General features: G+C 34.1%; 2 protein-coding genes and 1 long non-coding RNA gene across 4 annotated transcripts; 1 reads left to right on the plus strand and 2 right to left on the minus strand.

Annotated features, from left to right (window-relative positions):
* Nucleotides 1–828: 828 nt before the first annotated feature.
* LOC117334936 (GPN-loop GTPase 2-like) lies at nt 829–5,110 on the minus strand. Of its 2 annotated transcripts, none has more exons than XM_033894794.1 (4): nt 5,014–5,110; nt 3,445–4,077; nt 2,843–2,941; nt 829–1,404 (listed from the first exon to the last, which is right to left on the minus strand). In XM_033894794.1, exons 2-4 carry the CDS (start codon nt 4,048–4,050, stop codon nt 1,192–1,194), a joined length of 918 nt encoding a protein of 305 aa, XP_033750685.1. In that variant the 5' UTR covers nt 4,051–4,077; nt 5,014–5,110; the 3' UTR covers nt 829–1,191. The 2 variants fall into 2 exon arrangements, with proteins under 2 accessions (XP_033750685.1, XP_033750686.1); XM_033894795.1 differs by lacking the exon at nt 5,014–5,110 and adding an exon at nt 4,261–4,352.
* Nucleotides 5,111–5,279: 169 nt separating this feature from the next.
* LOC117334738 (COMM domain-containing protein 10-like) lies at nt 5,280–19,641 on the plus strand. Its single transcript, XM_033894531.1, has 8 exons — nt 5,280–5,363; nt 8,427–8,517; nt 9,989–10,099; nt 10,650–10,721; nt 11,516–11,599; nt 16,113–16,223; nt 17,160–17,219; nt 18,630–19,641. The coding sequence occupies exons 1-8, from the start codon at nt 5,335–5,337 to the stop codon at nt 18,666–18,668; spliced, it is 597 nt and encodes a 198-aa protein (XP_033750422.1). The 5' UTR covers nt 5,280–5,334; the 3' UTR covers nt 18,669–19,641.
* Nucleotides 5,598–6,617, minus strand: LOC117334739. Its single transcript, XR_004534223.1, has 2 exons — nt 6,307–6,617; nt 5,598–6,017 (listed from the first exon to the last, which is right to left on the minus strand). It is a non-coding gene; the product is annotated as an uncharacterized LOC117334739 (long non-coding RNA).
* Nucleotides 19,642–26,609: the final 6,968 nt, after the last annotated feature.

Raw genomic sequence — 26,609 nt, forward strand, 5'->3', positions numbered from 1 at the left:
AATGACCATTTCAATCACGGCACCAGTTGGACCAGAGTTATTTTTAGCCTTCACAAATACTATTTGGTCTGCAGTAACATCTGCAGGTTTACTGTACAAAGGGGCGTAACTCCTAAACTATAGGAAACGTTGCTAGCTAAAATTGATTCTTGCACACCGTGCATTTTTTTCTAAAAAGGACGAGGGAGCGAGTAATTTTATTGGTGAAAAAAAAAATTAATAAAGAAATTAATAAAAACTGATGACGGTATGGGATTTTCTTTTTTGAACCAATCATTATTCATTTTCATATAAACTGCTTCAAAACGTGGAAAACAAAGATTTATCATGGTTCTTAGTATTTGTTTCACATTAATGTGCTTTAATTTTATAATTAAATATTTGTATTTTAATGTATATTACAGGAATAAGGTTTGTTTGTGATGCTTTTTTCCCACACATTCTTCTCTGAAAAAATAACAGGGACATTTTATTTATTTAAGCAGCAAATATATACAAGATGAAGGGTTTTAATTAAGAAGGGACATTTTATTTATTTAACCAGGAAATATATACAAGATGATGGGTTTTAATTTGAATTTCAAAGCAGATGAGGAAGGGTCTGAGGACATAGTTTTTTTTTCTTTAAACTTTACTTACTTTCATAAAATTAACCATGATCTGCAAACAAATGAATGCCATGAAAATCATTTAAAACTTGGTAGTTTTACTTTATTCAGCAAAAATTTTGATGCAAATAAAGAAAATAAACAATTTTATATTAAAAATATTTTGTAGAATGTGTGATAGCCTCTGACACAGTATATTGAATTCACCACAACACTGACATACCAAGTAATTTTTATTTCTTCAATAGAATGTTCACACTATAGTAATCTGTCGCACACATTGTGAAAATCCAACACTAACAATGTAGTGTTTGTATGTTGTTTACAAATGTACACCAAACATTTCAGCATCTGTATCTGTTGACAGTACAGGTAAATCTTTTCAAACCTTCAAAACCTTTAAAAAATATCATAAAATTAACAAACTGTTCATTATCAGTTGCCCTACCTTACAAGGCATATTTATCATTAAAGCTGAAAATCGTACCGATTTAACAGTTATAACGATTAACGTCCGAGCTATAGAATTATACTGAATACATCAGTAGACAATGTTAAGTCGAGGATAAAGACATGAAATAAGTTATGACGGTGCCATTTCTTCATCTGATACGTCCGGTGGCTCGTTAGACATGTCCATGTATTTCTCACGAACGTCTTTGATCTTTTCGTATTCAAACTCTGCCCCAATCGCACAGGACATGAGTGACTGGAGGTTACGCTCCTCAAGGTCACCAAACAGATAGCCATTGGCTTTGTCGACAACCTTCATCACACGCAACATGCTTTCCTTCTCCTGACAACAAACAATGAAACGATTGGTAGAAAATCATTCCGTCAATTAGACTAAAACATCAAGTCAATCAAGCAATCAACATATTATGAATGTATCTGTGTGTTAAGTTTACTTGTGTATTAAGTTTACCTGTGTATTATGTTTACCTGTACATTTAGTTTATCTGTACAATTAGTTTACCTGTACATTATGTTTACCTGTACATTAAGTTTACCTGTACATTAAGTTTACATGTGTAATAAGTTTACCTGTACATTATATTTACCTGTACATTATGTTTATCTGTATATTATGTTTACCTGTACATTAAGTTTACCTGTACATTATGTTTACCTGTACATTAAGTTTACCTGTACATTTTGGCTTACCTGTACATTATGTTTACCTGTACATTATGGCTTACCTGTACAATAGGTGTACCTGTACATTATGTTTACCTATACATTAACTTTACCTGTACATTATGTTTACCTGTACAATAGGTGTACCTGTACATTATGTTTACCTGTACATTAAGTTTTCCTGTACATTATGGCTTACCTGTACAATAGGTGTACCTGTACATTATGTTTACCTATACATTAACTTTACCTGTACATTATGTTTACCTGTACAATAGGTGTACCTGTACATTATGTTTACCTGTACATTAAGTTTTCCTGTACATTATGTTTACCTGTACAATAGGTGTACCTGTACATTATGTTTACCTATACATTAACTTTACCTGTACATTATGTTTACCTGTACAATAGGTGTACCAGTACATTATGTTTACCTGTACATAAGTTTTCCTGTACATTATGGCTTACCTGTACAATAGGTGTACCTGTACATTATGTTTACCTATACATTAACTTTACCTGTACATTATGTTAACCTGTACAATAGGTGTACCTGTACATTATGTTTACCTGTACATTAAGTTTTCCTGTACATTATGGCTTACCTGTACATTATGTTTACCTGTACATTAAGTTTTCCTGTACATTATGTTTACCTTTACACCATGATTACCTGTACATTATGTTTACATGTACATTATATTTACCTGTACTTTATGGTTTACCTTTACATTAAGTTTACCTTTACATCATGATTACCTGAACATTATGTTTACCTGTACATTAACCTGTACATTAAGTTTACTTGTACATTAAGTTTACCTGTACATTAAGTTTAACTGTACATTAAGTTTACTTGTACATTAAGTTTACCTGTACATTAACTTTACCTGTACATTGAGTTTACCTGTACATTGAGTTTACCTGTACATTGAGTTTACCTGTACATTGAGTTTACCTGTACATTAAGTTTACCTGTACATTAAGTTTACCTGTACATTATGTTTACCTGTACATTAAGTTTACCTGTACATTATGTTTACCTGTACATTATGTTTACCTGTACATTAAGTTTACCTGTACATCATGTTTACCTGTACATTAAGTGTGATGAAGGAGACGAGACTGTATTCCTCTATAATGTCCACCAGTGCAGCATTCAGCTTCTTGTACTTATGGAACTGTTCATCCTCCTGTAATAACATCAACATGCATCAATAATTTAAAGCTTGATAACCATTAAACCAGGTTATTGTAAAGTGACCTAGTCCTTCTGTGTAAAATATAACTGGCAGTACGAACCTTCTCTCTAACATCATAACATACTGTGAAGATATATACCAAACATGTACATTATAATGATTTTCTACCACCTAGTTGTTTAGTTGTTAATGGGGTATGTCACACCATTAAACATAAATGTAAATGAAATATAAAAGTGAATAAGAGTTAATTACTAAAGGCTCTTATAAATGTTTTATATTGCCAAAATTTAATGTTGCATATACAATGTATCAATAAGAATGAATTAAACATTAACTACTGAATTATAAATTTCAAAGATGTCATTTTAATTTGATGAAAATGTTACTATGCTTTTACCATGCAGGCACATAAACTCTAAAAGCCAGTATATATCAAATAAGATCATCACCATTCGTAATAAAGTGGAGAAAAACTTATTGTCAATACTTACCTTGAACTGGTCTAGTAAGTAGGACAGATCAAGCACTTCTGTGTAGAAATCCAGGTTAAAAGAAAGCTTGCCAAAAGTTTCTATGAGATCACACTTGGACAAAACATTTACATGAGGCAGTTCTAGCTGTAACATGGTGGACAGAGAGGTTAACAAGACAGAGATAAATTTGGAAGCATCACTGCAATAATGAGAATCAACAAGATGGACTGCCACCAGCCTAAAGTCCCACTTCTGTAGCTGACGGACGACATTTCTCACCGAGTTATGGTGAGTATAAAGTTCCACTTGTCCTGGCAAATCAAACAACAGGTATTTATTACCTAATTTCTCAAGTTCTGTTTTGAGCCAGTCAATATTTTTCTCCAGATACTCCATACAATACACCAGTCCACCATTGGGTCCAAGTTTTACCATTTCCATCACATCCTCAAGTTTCACTAGATCTGCGATATCCAAAGCACATTTGTAAGGGAGGTGTTCATTGGCTGGGTCTAGGTTGATGACAGCTACCTCCCGACCGAGGGAGGTGAGGAATTCGGACATGCCCAGACAGTAAGTTGTCTTTCCAGATCCAGGTGGACCAATCACAACTTGTCCAAACATTGTGTATGATTTTTAATCTGCAAAAATCTGGAAGAAATAATTTTTCTTATAGACTTTTTAAAAAAATGTATAAAATGTAATTGTGATATACATGTACAATAGAAGGTTTTTTTTTCAATTTAATGATGCTGACCGGAGACCTATACATAGATATAAAGTACATGTACACTATCCTGAGACAATATATGAAACTTGACAGTATATAGTCACCTTACTAGCTCTGACTAGCAGAAAATTCCCTTAATCCTCTTGGTGGTATGTTTGCCTTGAGAGTTATGAAGTCACTATGTCCAGGCCCAGTGCTGGCAGGAAATTTTTCATTACTTCATAATACATGTATACAAGTGTACATTTTTTTATGCTGCATACATGTTGCTAAAAACATAACTGTTGTAGTAAACTGTTTCCTTCCTTTTTGTTTGTGAAAAATAAAAATACCAATAGGAATGAAAAGTTAACACCGAAAACTATCATATCATACATTACAAATCATGGATTATTCATGATATTCATAATTTTAAAGCATACAGTGGTAGAATAATTTCACTTTGGGTAAGTTCTTTATTTTCTACTAAAAGTTTCTGGCCTGCAAAAAATCCTAGTCAAAAATCCTAGTCTGAGCTAAGTCGACCGTCTACTTTTACACATATGTGTACAACATAAACTGTACTGTATGTCATTAGCTGTACATGCCACGCAGATGTGTTCGGGTTCTACTAATTATATAGAAGAGAGTTTGCTACAATTATGTATCACATATTTTATTAGAATCCGGGCATCTAAGCTGACGCCATGCTGTATAGATAGGGAAACTGAAAGTAGACGAAACAACGTACCGTGTCTAACAATCCGTATAAGTGTGTATTTGTCTCATCACGATTTTACAAAATGATTTTGCTTATCTTAAAATACAAATAATCTATTTCTTAAGACGGGTTTATTTTGTTTAGTAGATCTACTCACTAGATTCTTCACATTCTCAGTCCTCAATCTCAGCATTTCACGGTTTTCAACACAAACACTTGATTGATCCAGAGTATACTGTATCGCTTAAATCGTCAAAAATAATTGTTTGAAAATTTTTGCACAATTGATTTTTGTCATTGTATTCAATTTCAAAAGGAAACTAATCGATCATTTGGAATTATAGTAACCACCCGGAGAATAATCATATTGTAATGTACAAAGAATATAGCATTTAAGTTGAGAAACAAAACATATCATTGAATACAATCATGATCATCAAAGCGCTTTCATTATCAATAATAAGCACAAGACTCGAAGATGGCTTTGTTGTTTACGGCAACACCGGCGTAAGTGACATCATTTTATTGTCTTTTCCCTGTTTACATATGGCTTAATTATCATGTTCAGTAGCGCCTGGATTCGTTGACCATCTTGACATAACCATGCAAATGGGTCATGATTATCTCCTAGACTTATGTTTCAGAGACACGCCCCCTGCTTGTAGCCTGTGCTAATGTAACCGGTCGTTTTGAGCCGGGTCGGTTATTCAAATTGTCTACACCATGACTCCAACGCTTGAGTTCCAATTCATAATTTATTAGTCCATAAAACACCCTAAAATAACAAATAACAACAATAAGTAAAATAGTTACAATCTCAAAGTGGAATAATCCATCCCACAATAACACGACAGGTGTACGCACCTGACGCAACCGGAAGCATAACGCTTAGAACCTAAGATTCAAGAACACCTACTAACCCAGGCGTAATCATAAACGTTACAACTAATACTGAACTATGCACATTACAGATCTGACAAAGTAGCAGGTGCGTAACGCTTATACAAACAATGACAATTTCTCATGTACATGGATATTCTTAAAAATGATGCTACCAACACAATATAAATGGAGCCATATAAAAAACCTACCTCTTCATTTGACGAAGAGGGCTCGACTCCCGGGGAGACAACCCGTACAATATTACAGCGCATATAAATGCTACAATAATAAAATAAACAATATTTACTAACATGTACTAGCACCGTATACTAACTACAATGTTTAATATAAAAGGCTAAATGCATAACGCCTATCAGCTAAACCAAAACGTTTATCCACACAGAATAAATAATAAGAAAGTGGCGGGAAATTCAATTTCTGGACAATCTTTACCAATAAGTAAATTATTTCAATTAATTTATAAAGGAAATAATTGACATTCAACATATCCATATATTACTACATACAATACAATATACATTAAAGTTAGAAATTATGAAGTACTCACAGTGATGTAGATTGGTACAACACGGATGCGCTAAATATATAGACGCGACATATACACGTCCACTCACAACGGTGCCTAGTACGGGAGTGACGCTACCCTAAAAAGCGCGGGTGCGCATTGACCCATGGTCACTCTACTATAAAAATAACTCTGACCTCTGACCTGTTAAACAGGTTTACATATATATATAAATAGCATACGATACAACTGTGTACACATATACATATGATAAATACGGAGCCTGTACATACACAGTAGTACAAAAATGGATAAATCTAAATAATACCCAAATGTCATTAAATAATGACACTGTTACACTAATGTTACAGTACTGAAACTGTACGTACTTAATGGATTCTGTGTCTGCCTCCATATAGGAGTAGAGAAGCTGTTTTTCAGCTTACATAGTAAACATTTGTGTCTTAACAATCTAACAATCTTGCAATAAAACCTGCTTGTATATAATTAAGTAGTTAAAATTGGGATCAGTAACAGTTGTGCAAAATTTCCGCCATACAGTCTAAAAAAATCTGAATCTGCAAGAGTTACTTCCCTTCGTTTCACGTGCACTCTGTTATTGGCTTTGATATGAGTCATATATTGCAGTTAAGAAATGATTACATTAAAGTTTCACCAATCACAGCTAAACTTTAAACACACCATTAGGTTAGAAAGAAACGTAAAAGGGACTGGAATCGGCAAAACCTTAGGATTTCCTTAGGAGAAGAAATCATTTGCTGGAAATAACAAGAGTAGAAAAGGGAATAGATTCGAATTCCGATTTTGCCAGACGTCTATTGGATTGCTGGTTAAGCTTTTCCGTATTCCTCATACATTGTCAACTTTACTGATCCGATTTTTGTCGATGTTTTGTTGTATTGATATTACTATGTTTTGAAATAACTACATGTATTAAGTTGTGTGGTTGTTTATATTGATCAGTTATTACAAGAATATTTTGTTAATAGGTTCAAATGAAAGCATTAATAGGCAAGTTCACGCATATGTAGTTTATGTGTAGCATACGTTTGTTATAGCCTCGTTCTTGGCTCTGTAACAAATCTCGTGATAAAAATAAATGCAGCGAGTTATTTTTTATACACTGATGTCGCAAGGATTCCCTCATTTGATCAAGTGTCTAGTCCAACGGTCATTTTAATGTTAGGGAAGCGTGAATGAGTATCTTGGATTGCCATTGATACATGTGTATAACTAGAATTTGATAATAAATAAGATTATTTTGGGAGTATGCGCGCATGCGGCTTTAAAATAAATTCTGTTGAAGCTGTACAGCATCTGCAATTACATTTGAAAGTTCATATATAACAAAACATGCTGTGTTTACGGAAGTACAGTAATACAATATTAATATAGCTGTTAAATAATTAGGTCTGAACAGATGATAAAGTATTGGTAAACATATCCAACTTCTTTCTCACCTGCAAATTAAAGTTAACATTGTTAATTACCTTTGGATATTGTTTTGACTGAACCTGTGTGCTTATCACGTGATTTGGTATGAACAGGCTTACTATAAATTATTGGTAATATATATACCAATCAAAGTTCTTTGACACCTGCTAAGTTACACATTGTTAATTTGAACACCTGTGGATATTGTTTTGACTGAACCTGTATGCTAATCATGTGGTAAGGTTAGGGGTCACCTGCCTGACTGCATCAGGTTTCTCTTGGTACTCCAGTCTCTTCCCACTCTAAGACCCCTTGTGTGCTTCTGTCCAGCTTCGCCAACAAGTGCAATGGTTGTAATCAAATAAAATTTACATTTCTTTTTTCTTTTTTTATCATTGAAACATATATCTCTCACCATGATCATACTTTGAACTTTTCAGATTGACACCTCAAAGCCTGCCCTATAGTCAAATACATATGTATATAGCTCTGGCATGTTTGTATTCAATTTCTCCACCAATATCTAAATAGCCAATTTTGCTAAATTGAAAGAGAGGGTACATCCATTTTTTTTTTTTTTTTTTTGTCAACTTCTCATCTCCTCCAGGAACTTAACCTTGTGCTTTCTACAAATGTAAATTTGAAACGGTCCCACAAAAGGAAATTAAAAAAAAAAATTACAACATTTTGTTGCTTCTGTATTACAGAATCAAGAGAGCTGTCGCATCAATCAATGCCTTAGAAGTGTCCAAGTTTCCACTGCTGTTGACCAGAATCACACAAAAACTCCATTTGAAGGTAAGTAAGGTTTTACTTATATACAGTATGATAGACTCTGTAACATTAACATAGCTCGTATAACTTCATGTCACAAATGAAAGATGTACTGTTTTGGGGCCTGATAATTTTGTTCCACAAATAAAACATGTACAGTTTTGGGGCCTGATAACTTTGTGTCACAAATAAAATGTGTAGTGTTTTGGGGTCTGCAAAATAAAATGTGTAGTGTTTTGGGGTCTGCAAAATGGTCTCTGCTTCGAATTCGCTCTGCAAAATTATGAAAAAAGGAAGGTTTAATTCTTGATTTACAAATGTGCATGTTCTAAATGCTGGGTTATTGTTGTTACATGTACATATTGGCCAATTATATTATTGAATGTGCCTTGATTTCACTTTGACAAGATTTTTGCCATTATCGACTTGGATAGTTTTAACTCGCACTTATTTTTTGAAGCATGATTTAAACAGTCTCCTCAATATTTATTGATAGTTTTGATAGAACTGATGGAAGGTTTACTATATATTAAACTTAGGATCAGTATATGAATCATTAATATTTACTAATAGAATTTTAACATAGAATAATAACATGGAAATACAATTTATACAATGCTGGTGATACTTTTACTGGTTTAGAGCCAAAGGCTCCAAAATAAATACAATTTAAATGTACATATTTGAATAAGTGATGTTTTCCGCAATTGCTGTTGATAAAATCAGACATTTAACTGTATTTTCAATAAAATGATGGCTAGATAACACAAGATATCAATTCAATCCAGTCCTTTTACTGTGTCTTCTGATTATAATGCTGGAACAACTCAATGTGGCTATATACATATGTATAACTTTTAAGGCCCATAACTCTGTACTGATTTAGTGTTAGGTGTCACTACACGATCTTAACACTATATAGTACTACTGTTGTGTATAGATTCACATTTTGTAGTTATGAGAATGAAAGAATGGAGAACAAATGAATGAAAGAGTAAACGAGAAGAAATGAAATTAAAAAAGAATGCATTTTGAAAGGGGGATGAATCTAGGACCCTCATCCCTATACCCTAAAATGATGCTGGAGTAAAGAAAATAATTTTGTTGAGAAAAAACAAACTATACACTACAGTTGTGTACCGTAAAAACTCGAGTAATTTGCGCAGTTTTTTTGTACTGAAATAAAGTTTAAAGTTACAGAAAAAAATCGTCAATTCTGAATGTCCGCCATCTTGGAAAACAATGGAAATTCACGTTAAGAACTTGAAGATAATAAACATACACACAGCAATTTATTCTTGTTAAATATGTCAGATAATGAAGTGATGCATAGCTACCTGCTACATTTGTATATGTGTTGATATTTGAGTTAATTAGTGATTCATCACAATTAAATAGAAATCATTTCTTGAAAAACGTAAGTTAAAGAATGGTGCAACAGCGCCATACTCAGGCCTTCATGCAAAGTTAATATTAATTTTTACATATTTTGTAGGATGACAGAACCTTCAGTGAGGATGAAGAATCAAAGTTACAGGATGCCCTTGGGCTCACAGCTGGTGACCTTGAACTTGTCCTGCAGACTCTGGAGTTTTTCTTGCAACAGGTTAATATACAAATAAAGCCTTTTGATAAGTTGATACATTTTTTTATTGACCTGAAAAAAAATATTGACCTTAAAAAAATACTAACCTCGGACTTTGTTCTTGGTTAATATTTTTTCAGGTTAATAAAACTGTGTATTGACCTTATCAAAAGACTATAATTGTATAGTGTAATGTACATGCACAATATCATGTTTGTCACTGACAGGACCCTGGGGAAATACCTGGTCAGTTTTGTGAAAAAAAAAACATTTTTAGAAATTGAGGAAAAATAATGCAAAAAGACATACCAGTATATTTGGAAACAAAAGCATTCCTATAATCATTTACAAGTTCACTGCACTTTGAAGGCAGAGCTACATTATGTATATAAATTCCTATGAATACATTATGTATATACTTTATCTATGTATAGATATATTTTAGTGATATTGAGCTTCATGTATATTTTTAAAGATTCAGATATAAAATCATCTAAGGTAAGATATATATATATATATATACAGTATAAGACACATATAACAATGTTAGTGATATTTCTGTGTTGATCAGGCAGCGTACCATGCCGCCAAGCCAGCAGTGTTTACACAACAGTTACGGCAGCTGGATATGGATGAGGATAAGGTAGGTAACATACTGTCACATATTATATGTATAAAAACGGTAAGCCCTACATGGAGATTCATTTAATGATCTGATTTATTGGAGAGTGTTATTAAATAAATCGAACCATTGAATGAATTTCCGTATTGTGCTCACCGTTTCTACTATTATATACTAGTATAACATGGATTTTTGGTGAGACCTCGTGTACACACATGGATCCACGGAAGATTCGTCTGGATTGCTACATTTCTCTACCTTCGAGGACATTGTGTCTCCACCTCCCCATTTTAATACTATCACTTAGTTTGCCACTTTCCTGTACTAGTGGAATGTATATAACTATAGTGACGCCATCTTACTAGGGATTCATAAACTTTTGATGTCGGATCATTAGGGTTCTGTTACTGCGTCTCCAGGATGTTCAGACTACAGGCAGGGGCGTCACAAACTGGGTTAATTTACACCAGGGTGTATCAATTTACATGTACGTAAGTCCCACGCATAGCTTAAGTATAGACCATATATGGGGGTTAATTCACTGTATCCTATATTACATCCTGGTTCCCAGAGGATTTATCAAATTGATCAAAAGGATTCCGCGTAATTAGTGAAATTTTCCCCTCATGTAAAATTCCACATTTACAGTATTCCATCTCAAGATTTATCAGGATAGACATGTTTTCACTTAGATTATCTTGACTTCTTGCATTTTGGAAACCATCTGTGTTTGAGGAAAAATTCTAGAGTAAAAGTAGAATTTATAAAAAAAAGAGATATTGCATAAAACATGCTGTTTAACTTGGTGTTTTAAGGTGAAGACTGTCGTAGAGGCTTGGACTAGCAGTGGAAGAGAGGTGGTTCAAAGGCTGAGACAAAGAACGCTCAATCCTAAACAGGTCTGTAAGAATAAAAGACACATCCCGATACATTCCAGGTCCTAGAAACCTGAATTTCAAATTCTAATGTTGTACATGTGTCAGACAGCGGACAAAACATAAATGATAATGCTGAATTTTTACTTTAATGTATAAGTTAAAAATATATACACAGAAAACGTTTCTGAGATATTCCCCCTATGATGACTGTCTGCTCCAGTCATCGTATCTAAGGAAGCTGTGCTGATATTTAAATTTGTTTTCTGCTTGGGATGGAGGAGAGATTGTGTCACTTTTCGCATATGTTGTAAGAGTTATTCATGGTCATATAATTAATTGTCCAGTGTTTGTTCGCAGAATGTGGCTTTCTGAATGGTTAAGATTTTTTTTTCATACCTCTATAGAAAAAATCCGAAATGGTACAAAATATGTGATGTCACAATACGGCCATTGACATTGCATATTGATTTGTGAAAATGAATCCCTTATAAGATCAGTTCAATTGTACATAAAACATGTTTGATTTTGAAAATCCATTTCAAAAATTAATTATAAGCGTTGATGTCATTTTTTCTTTAGTTTCATAGGGATATGAAAAAAAATTGTTTGCAAGCTTTTGTAAGAATCCGCTACGCAGATTAATACAGTTTGCAAACAATTTTTTTTCGTACCCTATGAAAACTAAAAAAACTGACATCAATGCTTAATTATGGATGGGTTGGATCAGGTACTGGTACTGTATGTGTCTTCAAACAGAGCTCAAACTAAAATTTCAGTCCTTCAGATAGGACAACCAGAACATACTATCATCCTTGGGGGTGTTTCAGAAATAATTTCTGAATACGGAAACTTTATAATTTTTTTTTAAACCACAGTTGGAAGATTTTTAACTTGCACTGTCAGCTTTAACATTTTCTGTCGAGCTATATCTGACCTAGAGTTGCTTCCCTTCTGACATCAAAAGTGTTTGATAAAATTCTGGCAAAACCGATATGGAAGATGGTACGGAAATGTAGGGAGATTTAAAGGCATTATGATTATCTGATTTATATTGCATAAAATTACAGACATAATCGAATATATTAACTTTGATGTAAGGGACCTGAATAGGTTTAAGGATAAAAACAGAATTTAAATTCAGGAATAGTTTCTGATGATGCACACATGATTTTGATGGATGTGACATGCTTGACATGACATAATAGATACCTGTCTGAGTAATAAAATTATTTGTGAATATAGAGGAATACATCATTATGAATTCATTACCAATGTATGGTAATTATCTAATTTACATACAAATGAGGTTACCTGTAGACTATGTTGTAGGTGTTTGATTGTGTATATGTAATGTTTACCTACCTAAGTGTATAAAACACATTGTAGATGGCGCCACTAGTGATTTATTATGATATAGCACATATCTAAACAAACATATTTAACAACCTGTTTCCTGAAGTCTTGAATATGACTAAAGATGATGATAGGAAAACTGAGCCAGATGATTTGTGACAGGAGATGTTTCTCTTTCATCTACTTGGGAAAATGAATTATGTCCATGTAGTAAATCTTAATTATATACCATAATCACATCATACAGTGTACATCATAATGACAAAATACAATGTAGTACATCATAATTACAACATACAACTGGTACATCATATAATCACATCATACAATGTAGTACATCATAATCACATCATACAGTTTACATCATAATCACATCATACAGTATAGTACATCATATCACATCATACAGTTTACATCGTAATCACATCATACAATATAGTACATCATATCACATCATACAATGTAGTATATCATAATCACATCATACAATATAGTACATCATAATCACATCATACAATGTAGTATATCATAATTACATCATACAATGTAGTACATCATAATCACAACGTACAATGTAGTACATCATAATCACAACATACAATGTAGTACATCATAATCACAACATACAATGTAGTACATCATAATCACAACATACAATGTAGTAAATCATAATTATACATCATAATCACAACGTACAATGTAGTACATCATAATCACAACGTACAATGTAGTACATCATAATCACATCATACAATGAAGTACAAATGTACATCATAATCACAACATACAATATAGTACATTATAATCACAATGTACAATGTAGTACATCATAATCACATCATACAATGAAGTACAAATGTACATCATAATCACAACGTACAATGTAGTACATCTTAATCACAATGTACAATGTAGTACATCATAATCACAATGTACAATGTAGTACATCATAATCACAACATACAATGTAGTACATCATAATCACAACGTACAATGTAGTACATCGTAATAACAACACACAATTTAGTACATCATAATCACAACGTACAATGTAGTAAATCATAATTATACATCATAATCACAACGTATAATGTAATACATAATCACATCATACAATGTAATACATCATGATCACAACATACGATATAGTACATCATAATCAGAACATACAATGTAATACATCATAATTACAGCATACAATGTAGCACATCATAATCACGACATACAATGTAGTACATCATAATCACAACATACAATGAAGTACATCATATCACAACATACAGTGTTACACTTTATTACAATATATAATGTATCAATAGTATTATAACAGTGACCTAGTGAGGAGATCTGTAAAGTCATTTCCTGGTAAGAGTTTCATTATCATAGTTGATTAACATATTATCATATTAACATAAGATTACAAATGCAGACACAATCCATCAATATCTGTTACAGTGTATGTCACCTCCAGATCAGTAGGAGGATATTTTTAAAAAGTTTCAGATTTAAAGTAGGTCATTTAGTGCAGTTATTTTTAGAACCAATCGTTAATGAAACATTGTCAGACGCATAATTAGTAATCACCATATACTAATTACTCCAGATTAGACAGATGGGTGTGATAGATGTACGGAGATCTAAGGTGATGATTTGTATATAATATTTCCTGTATAAACCAAGTGATTTGATATGGTGCCAGTCTAGTGGTGGAGATAACAGCTGATGATAGATCGTGGGGGATGAGTGTACTGTAGGGTGTGTCAGTAAGGGGGCTAACAATATAGTTTAGTACGGAGAAAGATGCTGGTGATTGTCTACTGCGTCTTTGTGGTGATATTCAAATGTTTTTTAACCGCTAATCATTTGGCTGAATCACCATGAGCAAGTAATTTTACTATAGAACTACTCTGTATATTAATTCGTTTGTAGTATACTTCATGTTTCCTGGTACGTTCTCTGGCTTTAAGAAAATGCAGGCATAATTAGTCTTAATTAAAATTCATTTTGAGGCTAATTTATAATCAGCTTTTGTAGTTTGAATTTTCTTGATTGATAAGGACTAATAGGTACGTGTAAACTTAAACATCAGAATTTGATAAGCATTATTACCATGGTCAGCCTGTATAGGCAAATTATTCTTCAGAAGTACAAAATAAACCACATGCATCCTATCATGAAACTTGGTTTTAGAGGATTCACTTCAAAATTTGAATCTTTTGGATATTGATATTTGAAAAAAACAAACAACAATTTAACAAACAAACAATTGTTAGCTCACCGGTTACTCGTAACCGAGAGCTAATGCTGTCACCCCGGCGTCTGCGTCGGCGTCCCACCCCAAAACTTTAAAGTTTTTGGGGTAAGTTTTTGGAAAGCTTGTAAGTCCAAAAGTATACACTTCTTGCCCTTCTTATTTGGTTTATACATTCATTAGAGGTCTAGGAGTGATGTTATGGCAAAATCATGCAGAAAAATATTGTGATTTTTTGCATTTTACCATTTTGTGGACTTTAACTTTTTTGGCACCAAAACTCACTTTAAAGTTTTGGGGGTGAGTCCAAAAGTATACACCTATCACCCTTCTAATTTGGTTTATACATTCATTAGAGATCCAGGAGTGATGCTGTGGCAAATCATGCAGAAAAAAATTGGCATTTTTGCATTTTACCATTTAGTGGAATTACTTTTTTTGACACAAAAACTCACTTTAAAGATTTTGGGTGTTAGTTTTGAAAAGCTTGTAAGTCCACACCCTTCTTATTTGGTTTATACATCCATTAGAGGTCTAGGAGCGATATTATGTGACATACAATTTCAAAATGACATGCTTATACATACATAAAAAATGAATGCATAGTGTGATTGCTGCCGCCGGTGAGCTTTCGCAATCATTGATTGCACTTGTTTTATTGTTTGTTTGTACAAACAATATAATAAAAACTAAGGTCAACCTGCATCAAACTCAGGACATATCCACTATTGATGTACAAGGGAAGTAACTCTAAAGTTCATCTAGTTATGGTCTGTTTCATAATTGTTGCTTTAGAATCTTAGTGAAAACATAAGCAGCTTAGAGTAGTGAGGAAACATAATTTGGGAGTATAGTATTTACTGATATGGTAGTCATGTGATAGAATATCATCACATTATAATGTCCAGTCTCTGTGTACGTCCTTTACAGCTCGAGGACATCAACTGGCGGCTCAATCTCCAAATGGCCACGTCCACACAACTTAAGATGAAGATGCCAAATGCCATGTTTGAATTGTCTGTCAAAAATGAAAATACTGATGTAAGTACTTTAAAGGTATAGTATAATTTAAAAAAATACATTTTTTGCTCGCCAGAATGAAGTCAAGGAGAGCTAGTGCTGTTGTTGACCTTGACCTTGACTTTAGACCCTGACCTTTGACCTTGACCTTTGACCTAATTTTAGAAAACTTGTACCTTGGCCACATTTCAGTGTGTATTAACCGTATGAGATAGGGCCTTCATATTTGACGTGTGTTCCTTGTGGTAAGACCTTTCCATTGGTACCAATTTGGGGACCTGCTAACTTTGACCTTGACTTTTTATAAAACTAATTCTGTATTTAAACCGACTGAGGGAGCTTTGTTGTCTTCTGACACCTTTTTATCGTTCAATTGGATAGGAGAAGTTCAAAAATGATATGATATCTTAAGGAGATTTGAAGTACATGTAGACATACATTATTTATATACCGGTAGGCATTGTGTAGTTTACAGGAAGTTGGTCACTGTGACCTTTATCTCAATGTTGTTGGAACTGAAAATAGAATATTGCTTACGAAAGATATTTTGTTTTGACATATGGAGCTATGTTAAAAAGTTGCCTGATGATTATCTGGTGAATATTTTGTTATGAAATAATTAATTCATGTTAATTCGAAAATAAATTAGGGAGTTGCATAACCTAATTATCAAATCTTCTCCATTTATATGATATATTGAATTAATTCTATGAAATTCTTTCATAGTTTTGCCTTGTAATTTGATCACAAAAATAAATCTTCAAATAATGACTCACCCAAGTTGAAACATGTCAATGACTCTCGGCTTTGAAATTTAGATTTAAGGAAAGACCGCCATGTTGGGATTATACTTTGATATATTAAAAATAAATCTGTTTAAATTTCAAATTTTGGTGTTGTTAAGAGGCTGTGTGATAATAGATATCTTAAGGAGTTTACATTGATGTGTATTTTCAGAAAAAGGAGAAGATAAGGATGGAGTTTACTCACGAAGAACTTTATAAGTTCTACAACCAGGTTTGTTGATATTGTTAATATTACCTTGTTAAAAGTCAAGCATAGTAATCATCTAATCGTTCTGCATGACTAGATTTGTAGATTACTTGGTAGTAGAATCTTCTCTACCTTTAGGGTGTGTGACGATAAATCTCCCATTCAAGGGAGGATATTCTTGAGGCGAGGGTTTGACAATCAAGAATATCACTCCAAGGGTTGGAGATTTTTCTGTCATGTCTTCAAGGTAGGGAATGATTATTTTTAGACCTCATACTATTTTATTTAAACATGGTCCAGTTGTTTGAATATTATAAGCAAAAAATATTGTGATGCAACACAACATTGATTTGACATGATTTAATTGTAGCCTTGGTGTTATTGCATTGTTGTAATGACATCATAGTATTGTTGCTGTGACGTCATTTTATTGTTGCTGTGACGTCATTGTATTGTTGCTGTGATGTCATTATTTTCCTGCTGTGACATCATTGTATTGTTGCTGTGATGTCATTATTTTCTTGCTGTGACATCATTGTATTGTTGCTGTGATGTCATTTTAATGTTGTGACATCATTGCATTATTGCTGTGATGTCATCATTTTAATGTTGTGACATCATTGCATTATTGCTGTGATGTCATTATTTTCTTGCTGTGACAACATTGTATTGTTGTTGTGATGTCATTGTATTGTTGCCAGCACATACTATCTGTAATACCAGAGGGAGTGCCAGATAAATCTTGAACAGGTAAAACCAGGTAAAACAGGTAAAACAGATATGTGAATGATGGGAGAACATGTACCAGGTATCTATCATAGATTATGATGTCAATCTAACATCATGATGACAAATCTTAACGTCCCCTAAATAGTGAAATGTTACTGTAGACCTGTGTATATAAAGACCTATGTATACAGTTATATAATTCTCAGTAGCAGAGACCTGTGTATATAGTTATATAATTCTCTGTAGTGGAGACCTCTGTATATAGTTATATAATTCTCTGTAGCAGAGACCTATGTATATAATTATATAATTCTCCGTAGCAGAGACCTATGTATATAGTTATATAATTCTCAGTAGACCTATGTATATAATTATATAATTCTCTGTAGCAGAGACCTATGTATATAGTTATATAATTCTCAGTAGACCTATGTATATAAGTATAGAATTCTCTGTAGCAGAGACCTATGTATATGTATGTACAAACGGAAAACCATCAGAGGAAACTTGACTAGGTTCCAAGGTCATTTGGCATTTTCATCATTAACTTAAGTCCACAAACAGAATAAGATTTGAATGAAGTGTCCCTATAACAAAATAATGAACTTATAAGATCTGGTAAAACAGACAGATCTCTGAACCGGATTGTTTTTTGTCCCGAACAGTTAATCTTTCTGCTAACACGATCTTTCTTCTTCCTAACAGCTGGAGACGGTACAGAAACAGTTGGACAGCTTAAGTTGATGACTCGTCCTTATAAGGAGATTCGAACAAATTACTACTGTGATAGGGGGTTGTACAGGCAGTTGGTCAGTGTAGACTGACCAGGGGGCAGTGATGGACAAATAGTGGATATGTATATGTACAGTCGGTGTGGACCAACACATACAGGACAATGAGAACTGTGGACAAATTGTGGATATGAAGAGTCGGTGTGGATTAACACGGGACAATGAGAATTGTGGACAAGTTGTGGATATGAAGAGTCGGTGTGGATTAACACAGGACAATGAGAATTGTGGATATGAAGAGTCGGTGTGGATCAATGCAGAACAGTCTCAATAGTCAAAACATGTTTTGGAGAGTCAAATTAATGGTCTACTAGAAATCCACATACATTCAGTATATATAAATGTATCTACTCTCGGTCACCATCTAACGTGTTCATTTACTGAATAATGATGTCTATCGTAACGACAGAGCTGTACAACGTCCATCATGATGAAATTACGTTTTTAGCTCACCGGTTACGAGTAACCGAGAGCTAATGCTGTCACCCCGGCGTCGGTGTCGGCGTCCCACCCCAAAACTTTAAAGTTTTTGGAGTAAGTTTTTGGAAAGCTTGTAAGTCCAAAAGTACACACCTCAGGCCCTTCTAAGTTGGTTTATGCATTCATTAGGGGTCTAGGAGTGATGTTATGGCAAAATAATGCAGAAAAAAATTGTGATTTTTTCGCATTTTACCATTATGTGGACTTAACTTTTTTGCCACCAAAACTCACTTTAAATTTTTGGGGTAAGTCAAAAAGTATTCACCTCATGCCCTTCCAATTGGTTTATACATTCATTAGAGATCCAGGAGTGATGCTGTGGCAAATCATAGAGAAAAAAAAATGGCCTTTTGGCATTTTACTATTTAGTGGACTTACTTTTTTTGACACAAAAACTCACTTTAAAGATTTTGGGGGTTAGTTTTGAAAAGCTTGGAAGTCCACACCCTTCATATTTGGTTTATACATCCATTAGAGGTCTAGAAGCGATATTATGTGACATACAAAATGACATGCTTATACATACATAAAAAATATTGTGATTGCTGCCGCCGGTGAGCTTTCGCAATCAATGATTGCACTTGTTATTACTTCATCACAAATGACCTGTGAAATGTCCGATGCTACATTATACAAATGGAGTATGGCAGTGTTGATGTACGTGTAGGGGCAGTCTGGGACTACATTGAGGAGAATGTTGGTCCTGGGACCACAGCTGTCTAGATTCGGATGAATGTTGGTCCTTCCATTCATGAATGCTTGATTGTTTTCAATTAATTTCTTCATCCATCATCACCATGGTCAGGCCTCGGTTGAGATCCACTCTTAATGGTCAGATCTTTTTGAAAGTGTTGGCTCTGCTGATATCACCTTCCTAAGTCCATTATTAAATACATTTTTTATACCCAAATGCATGTCAACATGTGTAAGAGCTACTTCTCCTTGACCTCTGTAATGTGAATTTATTTTATTTTATTTTTTTTCGTTTTTGTTATGCTGCTGTATTTGTGTATTGAAACCAAGAGAATTTTTTGAAGATATGAACGAATGCCAGGAATTTCATCAGGTAGGTTATTAGTGTTTTTGTTAGTTTTCTGATAATTCAATTGATCAGGTATGATTAAACAACCCCAATCAATATGAGGTGTGAATGTAATTTTAAGTTTAACGTCGTGTTGCGAAAAATACTTCAACTTTCACTTTGTCAGTGCATTCGTGATCGCAGCTTCGATCGGCTGCTATGGCAACGACGAGGACGGTGGTTTTATCACAGTGACGCATTTACAAACTTGCATGTGTACAGCCGAAAACTTCTAACTATACCTTATGTCTTTGGAAATCATCTGTAAATAATAAATTGAATTAATTACGATCCATTGCATTCGTTTATTAACGTTTGTTCGTTTCTATATGCTGATTTCGATACTTAAAACACTGAAGAGTTCCAATATTGGAGAATGAACATTAACACTTGCTCTATGAATCGTCCTAGAGCACCCGACTACCCTAAATCAATACTTATGAAACAGGTAAGAGCGTAAAGTTAATTGTATGAGAACAACGAAAAGTGCTGTAACGAGACTTTTCATTGGTTAATATCCAGGTTTCTGCCAAACCAATCATGTACATACATGCAATACTCTTCTAAATAAGGAGTTGTGTGGCTTCAATGGTTCTTGTCATTAGATACATGCTAATCATTTCTTCCATAAATGTCATTTTGTTATTTTCATCAGTGTAATATTATGAGACTGGAGAAGTTAGTGTATCAATCATTTAAATTATGTAATTATGATCAGATGACAGAAATAAAATCTATTGCTATAAAGTTATCACAAAACTGTTGTATTGTCTTTTTTGTCACTAGGTGTCAAAGTTAAGACTGACAGACTTTGTCACTAGATGTCATTGTAAAGAGTGACAGACTTTGTCACAAGATGTCACCATTAAGACTGACATAATTTGTCACTAGATGTGACTTGGTGTCACTGTTAAGACTGACAGACTGTCACTGTGTCACTGTTAATAATGACACTTTGTCACTAGATGTCACTGTTAAGAGTGACAGACTTTGTCACTATGTGTCACTGTTAAGAGTGACAGACATTGTCCCTAGGTGTCACTGTTAAGAGTGACAGACATTGTCACTAGGTGTCACTGTTATAATTAACAGACTTTGTCACTAGGTGTCACCGTTATAAATAACAGACTTTGTCACTAGGTGTCACTGTTAAGACTTACAGGGTCATATAAGGACTGGGTTCAAGGACACACCAACAGTCTGGGTCGTTTGAGGATGGTTGTAAAGATGACACAAGCAGTCTGGGTCATATGAGGACAGGTGTCGAGGAGAAAATCAACAGTCATGGTCATATGAGAATAGGTGTCAAAGAGATAATTAACAGTCATGGTCATATGACGACAGGTGTCAAGGAGACACCAACTGTCAGGGTCATATGAGGACAGGTGTCAAGGAGACACCAACTGTCAGGGTCATATGAGGACATTGTTTTTTCCAGTTTCACTCCAAGAAGGACTTTTACCAAATATCAGCACCCTAGTACAATTATAAAGTGATGTGTTAATAGCTTTCAACACTTGCACAAAATTTTCTAAATATGTTTTTTCCCCCCAACCAATTTTTTTTTAAATCTTTCAGTTTAACTCCAGCAAGGGATAGTTTAACCCCCACAGGGACCCTAATACAGATGTATTGCTATGCCTTTCAACACTTGCACCAAAACAATACTGCAAAAATGTTTTAAGTCAAAAATTAAAAAAAAAAAACAAGATTTAAAAAGAAAAAAATCCTTTTTTTTTTAGTTTTTCTCCAGGAAGGCATAGTCTTACTCCAGAGGGACTCTTAATGCCTAATATCAGCACCCTAGTACAATTATAAAGTGATATATATTGACATCTTTCAGCACTTGCACCATAAATTTATCTATTCAAAGATATAAAAGTCCAAAAAAATTCTAAAAATCTGTTCTTTACCCCAAAACATCTTTTAGCATCTGGATATGCATGTAATGGCATTATGTCAGTTACATGTACATATATTATCACAATGTATGTCCAGAAATGTTATTGTTCTTTGAAAAAGTTATTGCCGTTTCATGTTTATCTTAGTAGATCTTCACAGAGTTTTCAACAAATTTTGTACATTCTCAATGGCATCGCACACAATTCTGCATTTAATACAGTGTATTTGTATCCATATTATAAAATTTCTTTTGGATTGGCGATTACTCATAATTATGTAATATAAAATTCACATATTCACTATATTTACTACCAATGTTAATTATGACACCAACAATCCTCAAAAGGATAAGAATTGTCACGTTTGTAGAATTTATTGTTTAAATCCACTGGTGCAGAAAATTACCGAAATAAAGGGCAATAACTCTTTCAAATATCTATAATATAGATGGAGATTACCTTGAGATAATGAATAAGAAATTCTGTGTTGTTTTCCAATCTGTTTATTAACAAGGAAAATTTCAGGTGCTAGCATACATGTTTTGCTAGAAATTGGGAGAGCATGCAAACATGGGAATAGAGGTTTGTGAAGAAAGAACATGTCTCCCCTTATTTAATATCAGACTTTATCAGTTTACGGAAGATTACAGGGCTATTAAAAGTTACTGAGAAGTTATTGTACAAACAAGAAATTATTGGAACTAAAGTACCATAGGCTGGAGCAAGATCAAAGTACAAAAACTAAACAAAGGACAATAACTTTTGAAAAAATAGTCGGTCCAAGAATGAAGCAGCAATAACTTTTGCAAAAAAAAAATGTCAAATTAGAATCCTTTCAGGAAATCAACTACATATCATGAAATAATGCATACAAAAAATTGAAAGATTAATAAAAATGTAAATCATCTTCAGAAAGAGAAAGAGAGTCCTGTTCTTCTTCATTGGGTGATAAAGGTTTATTTGTTTTAAAAGATACAGCCAAGCTGGGCAAGAAACTGATGGAAAAAATAAACTTATTTGACCTTTACACTTAACTGATGAATGAGAGAGCGGAGTTATAATGATTATATAATGTTGACAAGTATTGACTAAACTTTGCACCAAAAATGACAACTCGCTTAATTCGAACACTCTGATAAATCAAAGTTTATCTGGTGGTCCCGTCGAGTTTGAGTTAACAAAGTTCCACTGTATAATGAAATTTTTAATGCTGCCTATCTCATTTTAATGCAAGGAGCCCTCATTGAAATATGAGGGAAGGTTCCAAGCCCTTGTAAAAGCAAAGGAGAAATTTGTTTTGTTCCTTAGAATGATTATAGGTTGATTCAATCAATTTAATTGTTACAAATAATTATCTGACAGAGAAAATTTTAATGTTTCGCTGTCATTGGTATAGGTGTTTAAATTGACAAACGCTGAATTAAAATGAACACTTCTGTAGTTCAATTGGCCAGAATACCCTCCACTCCGATATCCAAGTTCAAATCTTGGCAGAAGTTTAACTCGGATATTAGTTACTATTACAGACTTTGTCACTAGGTGTCACTGTTAAGACTAACAGACTTTGTCACTAGGTGTCACTTGATAATTACAGACTTTGTCACTAGGTGTCACTGTTAAGACTAACAGACTTTGTCACTAGGTGTCACTTGATAATTACAGACTTTGTCACTAGGTGTCACTGTTAAGACTAACAGACTTTGTCACTAGGTGTCACTTAATAATGACAGCGTTTGTCACTAGTTACTATTACAACACGGATATATTATATATGTATGTAATATTGGGAGGTGGTTCATATGGATGCAGTTTTGTGGTAGTATAAGATTTATAGTGATGTATATGTGTCGTGTATTTCAACGTTCATATAAATCAAATGTATGTCGTCCATGTAGAGACTTTGGAATTTTATGTTAATTATTAATTGACAAACATTCAGGAGACGAGCTCTATAAAGTTGTCAATTGAATAAATATATTGAATAATACCTTTTGCACCCATTTCTTTTATTTTTTGATAACAAATTATCCTAATGAGAGTTGTCTCCCTTGAAAAATGTGGCATGGTATAAATTTACTAATGTAAGCATTTTCATTGTTTTTTTCAGTTTCACTCCAAGAAACTTAAACTCATGACATGAATTTTGGCCCGAGTGTAAATCATTATTGTCTACATGACCAGAAATTCATTCCAACAAATTTTATTGTACAAAAATATAAAATAGGATCAGGTAGCAGGATTAGCCTATGCAAATCTTCTCCAGATATGAATAGATGATTTAAAATTTAAATATGTAGAACCGTCGCCCATACGTCCGTCAACAACCACAGATCAGAATTTAACCCAATTTGGTCAGAAGCATTCCTATCGGGTTGCTCCATCCAAGAGGGTAAACTGGTATCCGATCTGTTTCTTTTATAATTACATCGATGGTTTTGTGCTTTATTTATTTATTTTAAATGTTTTTTTTTAAAGGAGTTATGTATTGATAATAATTACAATGTTGATTCCATATTACTTTCCAATTATTGAATGACGTTTTTATCTGTAAATATTGAATAAAATTTTATGAAACTTAAAAAAGCATTCCTATCGGGTGGGGACTCAAAATTGTACAAATGGTGGGGCCGTCCCCGAGGGGTCTGAGGGGCGGGGCCAAAAGGGGTAAATTTTACTCTATTAATATAAACGACTTCTTCTCTGAAACCATGCAAAGAATATTGCTCCTATTTGCCTGGTAGCATCACTATAGGGTGGGGGTCCAAAATTGTACAAATGGTGGGGCTGACCCCCTTGGGGCCTGAGGGCAGGGCCAAAAGGGATCAATATAGCTATATCGATATAAATGACTTCTCTGAAACAGAACAATGGATATTGCTCATTATTTGCCTGCTAGCATCACTATGGGGTGGGGATTCAAAATTGTACAAATGATAGGGCTGACCCCCCTGGGTCCTGAGGGGCGGGGCCAAATGTGATTAATTGGACTACATTGATATAAGCAACTTCTCTGAAACCGAGCAATAGATATTGCTCATATTTGTCTGGCAGCATAACTATTAGGTGGGGATTAAAAATTGTACAAATGATGGGGCTGACCGCCCAGGGGCCAGAGGGGTGGGGCCAAATGTGGTCAATTGGGCTATATCGATATATAAACGACTTCTCTGAAACTGGGTTATGGATATTACTCACATTTACCTTGTAGCATCACTATGGGGTGGGGATTCAAAATTGTATAAATGGTGGGGCTGACCCCCCAGGGGCTGAGGGGTGGGGCCAAAAGGGGTCAATTTGTCTAAATTGATATAAACAACTTCTCTGAAACTAAGCAATGGATATCGCTCATATTTGCCTGGTAGCAACCCCCTGGGGTAGAGATTTGAAATTGTACAAATGACAGGGCTGACCCCCAGGGAGCTAAGAGGCGGGGCTAAAAGGGGTCATTTTTGGCAGAATTGATATAAACAATTTTTTCTCTGAAACTAAGTAATGGATATCTCTAATATTTGACTGGTATCGTGACATTCCCTTAGGTTAAGGATTCAAAATTGTTCAAATGACAGGGCCAACCCCCCGGGGTGCAGAGGGCTGGGTCAAAAGGCGTCAATTGGTTTAAACAACTTATTTTCCGAAACTAAGCAATGGATATCGCTCACATTTGTGTGGTAGCATCCCTATGGGGTTGCGCCAAAAGTCAATTTCATTTCATGGATTAATGCATTTTTTGGAATAAAAACCTCACATACCCATATAAAATGCCTAAACTGATATATTGACATAGCAATACCAGTGACAAATGTACTTAATCATCATTCTTGTTTCATATCTCATCAAATCCAGGTGAGTGATACAGGCCCTCTGGGCCTCTTGTATATTATTTCAATATCGAAGAGATATTTCATGTAGCTGTTGTTGGGGTGTTGTAATGATATCAAGCCTTAATTGAATCCATCTACACAAGAGTTTCTAGGGGCCGCGGTGGCCGAGTGGTTAAGGTGTCCCAACACTTTATCACTAGCCCTCCACCACTGGGTTGCGAGTTTGAAACCTACGTGGGGCAGTTGCCAGGTACTGACCGTAGGCCGGTGGTTTTTCTCCGGGTACTCTGGCTTTCCTCCACCTCCAAAACCTGGCACGTCCTTAAATGACCCTGGCTGTTAATAGGACGTTAAACAAAAACAAACAAACCAAATTCTGACATAAATGTTCATCCTCTAGTCTCTATGTCCTCTTACACCCAGGTGTGCTAGCTTCAGACGGCTGGGCGTCCCTGTATCAACCCACCAAAGCTTTAGTTCATGAATATGATAATGTTGTACATTAAAAGATTGAAAATTTTGTCCATATAGAAATTGATACCATAGAGTATTGATTAAATCTAGACATACATCAATAAATTTATCAATGAATTAATCTTAGAAGCAAGTCG

The sequence above is a fragment of the Pecten maximus genome, chromosome 9, assembly GCF_902652985.1.
Source record: "Pecten maximus chromosome 9, xPecMax1.1, whole genome shotgun sequence".
Classification (NCBI taxonomy): domain Eukaryota; kingdom Metazoa; phylum Mollusca; class Bivalvia; order Pectinida; family Pectinidae; genus Pecten; species Pecten maximus.